Source organism: Apium graveolens, chromosome 5, assembly GCF_009905375.1.
Source record: "Apium graveolens cultivar Ventura chromosome 5, ASM990537v1, whole genome shotgun sequence".
Lineage (NCBI taxonomy): Eukaryota > Viridiplantae > Streptophyta > Magnoliopsida > Apiales > Apiaceae > Apium > Apium graveolens.
Genome location: NC_133651.1, coordinates 12725362 through 12735928, shown reverse-complemented (window position 1 = coordinate 12735928; position 10567 = coordinate 12725362). Strand labels below are relative to the sequence as shown.

Below are 10567 nucleotides of genomic sequence, written 5' to 3'. Positions count from 1 at the left end.
GTCATCTTTTGTGTAGATTTATGCTCTAGGTAGCATAATGTCTGCATTCTTCAAATGCTTGCCCAAGATTTTGATCATTTAAACATCCTCAAAAGTCTTGATTTTCTTTGTCTTAAATGTTTTCTTCAAGATCATCATTAGCTTCTTGTTTTCCATGACACATTGTATAGGGATTTGAAAGTGTTAGCATTTCTTAGTGTTTGGACAGATGTAGGCCACTCCCTTTCTTAGTTGTAGGTAGGCTTCATGAAATGCACCTATTTGATCCTTTTTGAGCTCATTAAGCAGGATAGTGTCCTCTGTAAACACCATCTTTACTCTGTTGATGAGGATATCCAGCTCAGATGCTCTTCTTAATTATAAGAAAGAGAGAGACAGTTGCATGTATCTGTCCACACCTGAGTCATTTATGATTGTCACTATTCTCTTTTCCCTAAAATTTGTTCCAGTCACCATCATCACCCTCATAAAATTGATGTTTTTATCCACAGCCTTCTTGTAGAAGAAATGATTGAAATTTAGAGAGACTCTCAGGACTTCAAGAAATTGATCAAGATCCTTGTCAAGGCAAGGTCCCTCAGCTGCCATCTTGAGTCTGTCCAATCCTACATTTTCTTTATTCTTCCTAGAGACTTGGCTGGATTTTAGCTTGGACTACATCTCCCCCTTAGTCTTGGTGACAGGAATAATGGAATGTGAAGGAATTTAGGTCCTTGTTGAGTTGTATCCTGAAGGGGGATGTTTTATGCACACATAATAGCTCCTAAAAACACTGAGGTATGCATCTGTAAGTACTTATGAGAGTCTATTAGAGATTTAATATCTTGTTGTTGACTGGTGACAAGGGATGTGAGCTGTGTGACTTTATTAGGCAGAGAAGTGTTGAAGGCTTCAAGATATCTAACTTGGGCTTGAAAATTCTGGATTTGAAGGTTGGTGGATGTGGAAGGTATGGATTGTGAATTAGATGCAAAGATGGTTCCAAATGAATTATGGACAACATTTTTGATCTCCTCTATTACCAAAGCCGGTGGTTTATACCTAGCCTTGTACAATTGATACAGCTTGACCTTGGAGTCATTATTTTGAGTGATTTACTTCTGGATCACCTCATGCAAGGATATGAAAGATTCCCTCAATTTGAATACATTTTCTTCAACTGGTGCAAGAGAGGAAGCTTGAAGTCTATCTGGAAATTTATTTAATTTGGTCTTCATGTATGAGAAGGTTGGTATGAGTTCATCAATCCTTTAATTTACCAGTTTCTTCATTTTAACCTGATGCCCATCTAAAGTTTTCTCCACTACTCTTCCAATATGATGAAAGACTGTTAATTGAGCTTTGTATACTTCAGTGATGGCATCATATACTTCTTGAGGGGTGAGGACATTGGCATTACTCCCTAAAATAGTAATATATTCTTCTCTAAACTTAGCCAATGCCTCATCCATGGTCACTATAAAGTCTTTGGACAACTATGCATCCACATTTCCATCTATTTTATCTGCAATATTGGCTTGTTGTTCTTCTACATCCTCCTTGTATGAAAGCAAAATTACTTGATAGTCTTGATTAGACATATCAGTTGTGAGAAGTTGTTGGGTAATGTTGGCTAGGCTGCAAGTTGATCAAATAGAAGATCATTTATTGTTGTTGATTTTGAACATCTTGCAGCCAATGAGAGATGAGATATGAAGGTTGTGTGGAAGTTTGGTGAATGGTTGTCGAGGTTGAAGGTTGGTTGGTTGTGTTTGAGGTGGATGGGAGAGTTGGTGAAACTGTTCCTGTGACAGGTGTCATAGTTTGACTCACATAATGAACTGTGGTTGTGATAGTATGTTATTCACTAGTAGAATGAACCTCCATTAGAATTGGAGGGGATTTGACCAGGTTACTATCATTTACCATGGCCTCAAACCATTGTCTCTCTTGCAGGGGACTGGCAATTGAATGTGCTTGAGTGTTTGCCTCCTCAATAGCTAGATCATTGGAAATTGTACTCCCAGCTTCAATTGACAAAGCAATTTTAGCCAAGGTTGTGAGAAGAGTTGTTCCTGCTTGAGAAACCTCTAATTTAATTGGAGAGGATTTGAGTAGATCCTCCTCAAGAGTACTCCCCACAAACCTTTCAGTCTGTGGAGACTGTTATGCACATGAAGGTGCAATAGGAACCTGCACAGGGTCTTTAGTAAAAATTGATGAAATCCCCATGTTTTTTATGATATCATCAAGGTCTACCTCAACATGTAGCCTCTCACCATCTAAATATTGTGTCTGAGTGGTGAAAATGGTTTCTTGAACCGTGTCACTTGATGTTGGCAAGGCTTGAGAAGTAGAATCAAGCCTCTCATTGTAAGATGAAGAAATTCGAGAAATGAGATGAGTGAATTCATGAATGATTTTTGATAACTCCACCTGAATGGATGAGGGAGTTTCAAGTGATGTGCTCTCACAGTGTGTGCCAACCACATGACTTCATTCACCCTCTTGAGAGTGTTCAAGAGGGGGTGTAGACTCTTCACAGGATGCATTGGGGAGAATGCTTGTTTCCATAGTGATACCTTGTTGAGAAGGTTTTACTGGAGTTTGTTGTTGCCCCATTGTTACAATTGCATCTTTTTTAGAAGATGCAGAGGTGGCTATTTGAGTGGTCAACTCAACCTTCCTTAGCTTATTTGGCTTTCTGACCAGGGTTGCCTCTGTTTGTGTTTGGTCCTCACCACTCTCAGTAACAACTACCATAGGTGTTTGTTTTCTCTTCTTTTTACTGACTCCATCCTATTGAGAGGATGGGGTAGTTGGCTTCCTAGCATTTAATGGTTATGAATGAAAGGTCTCATCTATGGAAGGCCCCTATTTGCTATCCTTTTTGTGTACTTCTACAGATGCAGAGGCCATAGTTGTACTAGTTATAACACTTGATCTCATTTCAGACATAGGGTAAGGGTATATTTTAAATTTCTCCAACCTGAAGTCAGTGACATTTAAAGCTACCTTTACCTGATTCTTTGTAGTTAGCGAACCACATAAGTGTTTAGAGGAAGAAAAAGCTTGAAACGAGTGAGAGCGGTGAAAATTTGCAGAAATTAGGTCAATTGAGATCTCGAAAGCGTAAAGAGGGGTTTTGTCGAGATGTCTGGGTATTTATAGGCTAGAGATGTCACTACTAGGAGTGAGCATTTCCCGGTTCAGAATCGAAAACCGAACCGAACCGATCAAAAATTACGGTTCCCGTTCGGTTCTTCACTAATTCGGGTCCGGTGCGGTTCTTGTTTTTCTAGAAATTTCGGTTCTCGGTTCGGTTCGGTTCTTAACATACTAGAACCATAAGAACCGAACCGAACCGTATATAAATGAATAAATATAAAAATATATATAAATATATGTATATATATTACGTATTATGTTTTTTTATTAATAATATTTTGATAAATTTTAAGAAAAATATGAATTTTATAGTATTACTCGTTTCTTTAAATATATTTGGAGTTTCGAATATTTTTATAAATATTTTTCTTCTTATATATTAGAAAGTAATCGAATTTAAAATGATCTGCCACTAATAAAAATATTTTTTTACTAAGTTACCCTCAATAAATAATCAAAACTAGTCAAAATTTAAAAAGTTAGAAATATGCAAAATAAATAAATAAAATATAAAATATAACTTCAGTTCTTTCGGTTCGAAACCGAACCGAACCGAAATTTACAGTTCGGTTCTGGTTCGGTTCTTACATATAAATGGGTCCGGTTCGGTTCTTGAAATATTGTTATTTCGGTTCTCAGTTCTTTCGGTTCTAGTTCGGTTCGGTTATGTCGAGTTCTGACCCGTTGCTCACCCCTAGTCACTACACCATATATTGCCTATATCAACGCTCATTTAAAAATTTGACCCTAAATTGTTGCTATTTGTTAAGTAGTTTTGACAAATGTATAGCTATTGTAATATTTTTTAAAATTGTTACAAAAGAGTACATTTTTGGCAAAAAAATAACACTTTGCAACGAATTTGAACAACCGTTGCATAGCGATTCAAGTTTTGGGCCCAAAATTTTCCCAGGTCTTTGAAAAGGGATTTCCTATTATTTTTGCCCGGGCTTTCCAAAAATAGGCGCCCAAGTGTATAATTACTAAAAATATTCTATTACATTATTTTTCTAAGTTAAACACTCACAACCACACAAATATACATTCACAAGTGAAAAAGGCGATTCACGGGCTTTCCTTGAAGGCTCAAAGATTGAATATCGAGAAGCAGTGAAGCTCGGAGATTGAAGCTGGAGAAACAGTAAAGTTTGGAGATTGAAGCTCAAGCTCGAAGAGAACTCAACATCGGATACTAATCAAGCTCGAAGGTAAGAACTGAAGTTTAAAATTAGGGCTTTGATTATGAGGTTGTTGATGCTTTTAAATTAGGCATTTTAAAATTAGGGTTTCAATTGTGATCTTGTTGAAACTTTTAAGTTGGGGATTTTAAAATTAGGGTTATGATTGTGATTTTCTCCAAGATTTAAAAATTATGTTGAAAATATGATTGTGCTCTATTAAATTAGGGCGTAGCTTGTATGATTATGTTTGTAAGCATCAATTGTGATTGTGTTTTTTTAATTTGGTTGTTCTACTTTTATTTGGGATTTTAAATCTGTATGCTCTGTTCTTGTTTGTTTTAGCATGTACAAAGTGCTTATGTGTTTCGTTTTGAGTTATGCGTTAATCACTCACCTAGCTGTCAATGTCGCTAGTTTACACCTTTATTTTTACACCTCTATTTTTATGTATATTTTTTTTTGCTTCCTTTTGTAGATACTAATTCTGTAATCTTGTGAAAATGATTTGGCTTTCACTACCAAAGCACGGTGAGGTTTATAGGAATGGTGCCACAGATTTTGTCATAAATGCCTTTGATAATTTTGTTGTAGGAAATGAATTGCGATGTCCTTGAAAAGATTTTAGTAATCATTTCGGGTTCTCTCGAGATAACGTATATGAACATCTCGTGTTTAATGGTCCTTTTCCATCATTTGTTAATTGGATATTTGAAGTGTCAACCGATAAGTTTAGAAAGCCTAAAGATGTAGAGATGGATCATGATATGTGTACAGGCCTAGGTGATGATTTTGATGAAATGATTCGTAATGAAGGTAGATTTAGAAATGGAATGAATAAAGCTGCGACATATTTTTATAAGGTTGCCGATGAAGGGAAACAACCTCTGTTTCCCGGGTCTGAGAAATTCACGCATTTAGGTTTCATAGTCAAACTTTATCAATTAAAGTGTAGTCATGGTTTTACCGAGGCTGCGTTTAGCGGTATCCTACATTTGTTAAAGGAAGATTTCTCCGATGTGAACCTACCTTCTTCGTTTAGTGTTGCCAAAAAAATGATTAGAGATTTAGGCCTTGATTATGAAAAGATACATGCTTGTCCAAATGATTGTATGTTATATTGGGTTGATAATAAGAATGAAAAGCAGTGTAGATTTTATGGAGTGTCATGGTGGATAGTCTCTAAGAAAGATAGTAATGCACCTTTTTCTACTAACTTAGAAGAAAAAAGTGCTAAGATTCCTGCAAAAGTCTTTAGATACTTTCCATTGAAACCAAAGCTGCAACGGCTGTTTATGTGTAAAGAGTATTCTGAACTCATGAAGTGGCATGCAGTGGGACGAACAAAAGATGGAAACTTAAGACATCCAGCGGTTGTAGAGGGCTGGAAGTCAATGGATGCTAGTCATCCGGAATTTGTAGCAGAGATTCAAAATGTTCGTTTAGGTTTGGCCGCAGATGGCGTTAATCCTTACCGATCAATGAACATAAGTCACAACACTTGGCCAGTTATTCTGGTCAATTATAATCTTCCACCTTGGTTGGTTATGAAACCATAAAATTTAATTTTATCGACACTAATCCCTGGTCCCGAGTACCCTGGTAATGACATAGATGTCTATATACAGCCACTGGTTGCAGAGTTAAAAGAATTATGGGACGTAGGTTTAGAAACTTATGATGCCTTTGCTGACCATACATTTATATTGCACGTGAGTCTGCTATGGACCATTAGCGATTTTCCAGGGTATGCACTTTTATCGGGGTGGAGCACCAAGGGTAAATTAGGTTGTCCCAATTGCCACTACTGCACTTCTTCATCCTATCTGAAACATAGTCAAAAAGTTTGTTACATGAACCACCGAAAGTTCCTTCCTCATGACCACAAGCATAGATCTGATTATAGAAGATTTAATGGTTTGGTTCAAATAGATGTTCCTCCACCTCCATTATCTGGAATGGACATCGAAAAACTGCTATTTCAATATGAGAATTATTTTGGGAAGCGAGATTCGAAGAAAAGGAAAAGGGAGACAATTTGTCCGTTTAAAAAGAAGTCCATATTTTTCTAGTTACCATATTGGAGGGAAAACTTGGTTAGGCACAATCTAGATGTCATGCACATAGAAAAAAACTTATGTGATAAAATATTAGGAACTTTGTTAGAAGGATGAAAGATCATCTCAGCGCTCGAAAATATCTACAAGAAATGGGTATCCGTAAGGTTCTTCACCCTGTGAGAATTGGTGATAGCAATCAATATGAAATCAGGGCTGCAATTTTTGACATGACGGAAAAAGAAAAGGAACTGTTATGCTCTGTTTTCCAGAATGCTAAACTTCCACATGGAACTATATCTAATATTAGTCGTTGTGTGCAAATTGGTGAAAGAAAGATATTTGGGTATAAAAGTCATGATGCACACTTTATGCTTCAATATTTACTCCAATTTGCTATTGTAAAGACCTCAAAACCAGAGGTAGCAGTGGCTTTAATGAGATTGAGCGCTTTTTTCAGGGGGTTATGCGGCAAAGTGATTGAGGTGGAAGATATTCCGAAATTGCAAGAAGAAATAATTGAAATTCTTTGTCAACCAAGGGTTCCTAACAACCAAGGAATTGGTACTATGGATGCATACTTGGAAATGCAAAAATAGAAAAGGGAAATGCAAAACACACATGACAAGCAGGTTGTGACTACTAATTTGGAGGCTCATCATTATACCTTCGCACCCCTGACGGAGACATTGAAGACATGTAACTTGTTGTCATTTTAAGTAATGGTTTCACTCAAGATGAATCCACTAATTTGTGTCTACTTTCATATAGGTGAAAGTAGTACTAAAAATCAAAGGCGCAGAGGACCTACAAAGATGAATCATGACTTCACATGAAAGCTCAAAGATATGCCAATTATCTGCTTAAATTCTGAATTTCGGCCTTACTCAAAGAAAGATAAAGTAGTTAATGAATTGAGCAGTTTCTTGGGGACGAGTTAAATATTCCACTGGATTTTGTTAATTGGTCTAGAGTTCCAGAGGAAGAAAAAAAAGGCTGGTGGGAATATGTGAAGGTAAAAAGCACTATTTTTGTTTTTTATTGCTTTGTTCAATTTTTACTATATTTTTAAATTGAACTAGTTGTTAATTGTTTAGTATATACTTAATTAACATTTTTAATTAATTATTTCACTAGACAAAGTACATTATTCTCGATGAAGGGAAAGATTGGGTATTGAAGATGCTTGATGACAACTAGAGGGTATACAAAAGTCGTGTTAAGTCACGATGCTTTAAGAATTTTGACAATGATATGGACCGTATAATAAGCAAGCCTGCAAACATTCCATTGGAACAGTTCATGGTAATACTCAAGTACTGGAGTGACGAAGCTGTGCAAGACAAAGCTGAAAAAAATGTAGCAAACCGGAAAAAGGTGACTTATACTCACACTGCTGGTCGTACCATTTTTGCCCAGCTTCGTAGTAAAATGGTACATTAAGCCACTGATCTATTTTTGGTGTATTTTATTTCATTTATGTACGAATACTCATTCTAGGTTCTTTTATCATAGAAAATTGCTAACTTGGATGGTGAATCTACAACAATTGCTGCAAAGCGTCAACTGTATCCAAAAACTCGCAAGGGTCATACAAACAGGGTAAAAATTGTTTATATATATTTGTAGTTTTTTTTGCCGATTGTGTTATTGCAATTATTTAGTAATGAATTTGCATATATTTGCAGGCAAACCCAGATGATGAATTAGCCGATGATGATAATGAAAAGACGGCAGAGCTTGATTTTGAAGCTCATGGACCAAACTGGCTATTGGGAAGAAGTGGCAGAATAAGGAAATCAAACAAAAAGTTGGAAAAAACTGGCCAAACAGATTCTGCAGATGTGGAAAAGATGAGGGAATAAATTGCTGCTGAAATGGACGACAAGTTGAATAAGAAGCTCAGGAAGATTTTGGGGAGATTGGCAGAGATGAATCCTGCTATAAATGTCAATATCGACGAATTGTGTGCCGAAAGCTCGGTTGCGGCTGATGGATCAGATGACGATGAGAAAGACAGATATGATGATGATGGGGACGGGGACGGTGGAGATGAGAGCGATGAAGATGGTGCTGAGGTCGATTCAGATGGTGGAGACGAATCTGCCTAGCTAGCTACTTGATCCTCTGTTATGTCTTATTTGAACTTAGTAATTTTCATTATCTAGCTATGTCTAGCTAGACTAAGTCTTTTGTTTATATTATGCCTTAGCCTTTAATGGCTAATTTACGTATGCGACTTAGATTGATATACTTAGAATGGGAATGCATTGTAACATTACATTCTAACAGTCATGGTACCTCTTTTGGATTGTTGGATCATGATGATTGGGTTGTGACTTGATGAATTAATCTAATTCAAATTTGCGGCTTATTTTCCTGGCTAACTGCATTTACAACAAGAACCTGCTCATTTTTTTAAAAAAAAATATTGTTGCCATTTCATAGAATTATGTTGCTAAAAAGGCATAAAAATATTGCAATACGGGTCAAAATCATTGCAATATGAGTCAATATCATTGCAATATCTTGGTTAAAATCATTGCCATTGGTATAATATTGTTGCCTTAAAGTCATTAAAAAGTAACGAATTTAAGCTACTGCAATACTATTTAGGCGTTGTTGTAGACAAATATTTGTTTCCATTTCCTTTTATTGTAATGAATTATTTTTGTTGCTACAGGGTGCTATATTCGTTGCTAAATCGACCAATTGCAACGCACTCAGGTGCAACGCCCAATTTTTGCATATTTATTGCCATAGACTCTATTACAACATATATAGCACATAAGGCAATGTTATCTCGGCATTGCTATAGGCAATATATGGTATAGTGCGTGACTTGTCGAAAAGTAAGGAATAAACGGTTACTATTTGCTTATCGAGAAGTCACATAAAGTAGAAAACTCATGTCGAGATGTCAATATCCTTACTCTTATCGAGAAATAGATAGTGACTTATCGAGATGTAAAATAAATACCCAGTTTGTCCTAATTGGACTGAATTATTCCAACTTATATTGAATAAATTAATATAAAATTAGAATTGATTTTATATCAAAAGTATTTTAATATAATATTTTATGAAATTAAATTATTCCAGTTCTGAGTTATTGAGAAGTCTAAAATTTGTACTTGTAGAGAACTCCATATAAATATGCATATCGAGATCTCTATAATGCTTGTCGAGAAATCATAGAATGACTTATCGAGATGTTCATCGAGAAGTCATAAAAGACACTTATTGAGAATTCCATCGTGAAGTCACAAAATAACTTATCGACAAGTCAGTTATACTTATCGAGAACTCAGTTCTTTATATACTCTTGATTTTAACTGATATCTACCTTATATTAATTTCACATATTAACAATGTGAATTAACATTTAGACATCTTTGCTTAGAATTAGAAAAATTCCAAGTTAAAATTTGAATTTTAAAAAATTAAAATACAGAGAATCCTGAAATATTTATAAATCATATTCCGGTTAATTTCTAATTAAATCAAATTAATTTTGATTTATCAGAAATTAATCTGCTGCAACACATTAGCTGAGTTCTTTCCTTTAGGATGGAGAATTTAACATACCAATTTAACCTATAAGTCTAGTGAAAGTTGCTTAATCCAAATATTTAGTAAAAATATCAGCTAATTATTTTTCTGTTAGAACAAAAATAAGCTCAATAATACTATTTGTAGCATGTTCTCTAATAAAATGGTACCTTACATCAATGTGCTTAGTTCTAGAATGATTAACTGGATTAGCAATAATAGATATGGAACTAATATCGTCGCACATGATTGAGATTTTATATAACACTAGGCTATAGTCCATTAATTGAATTCTAATCCAAAGCACTTGAGCATAAAAACTTCCAATAGCTATGTATTTAGCCTCATCCATGGAAGTTGACATATATTGTTGTTTCTCACTGTTCCAAGATACAAGTCTTTGACCAAGGAATTGATAACTTCTCTAGTACTCTTCCTGTTTACCCTGCATCCAGTAAAATCTGCATCTGTGTATCCAATATCTTCAAAACCAGTTCTCTTAGGATACCATAATCACAAGTTTATTGTTCCCTTCAAATATCTGAAAATTCTTTTGACATCCATCAAATGTATTCTTTAAGATTTTCTTGAAATCTAGAACACAGACATGTTGCAAACATGATTTTTGGTCTA

General features: G+C 35.3%; 2 protein-coding genes across 2 annotated transcripts; both read left to right on the top strand.

Annotated features, from left to right (window-relative positions):
• The first annotated feature begins 5080 nt into the window (after positions 1-5080).
• On the top strand, positions 5081-6397 carry LOC141659824 (uncharacterized). The gene is made up of 2 exons (XM_074466750.1): positions 5081-5842; positions 5954-6397. Exons 1-2 carry the CDS (start codon positions 5081-5083, stop codon positions 6395-6397), a joined length of 1206 nt encoding a protein of 401 aa, XP_074322851.1.
• Positions 6398-6857: 460 nt separating this feature from the next.
• On the top strand, positions 6858-8620 carry LOC141662100 (uncharacterized). Its single transcript, XM_074469147.1, has 4 exons — positions 6858-7397; positions 7520-7816; positions 7898-7984; positions 8071-8620. Exons 2-4 carry the CDS (start codon positions 7637-7639, stop codon positions 8245-8247), a joined length of 444 nt encoding a protein of 147 aa, XP_074325248.1. The 5' UTR covers positions 6858-7397; positions 7520-7636; the 3' UTR covers positions 8248-8620.
• The last annotated feature ends 1947 nt before the right edge of the window (positions 8621-10567 follow it).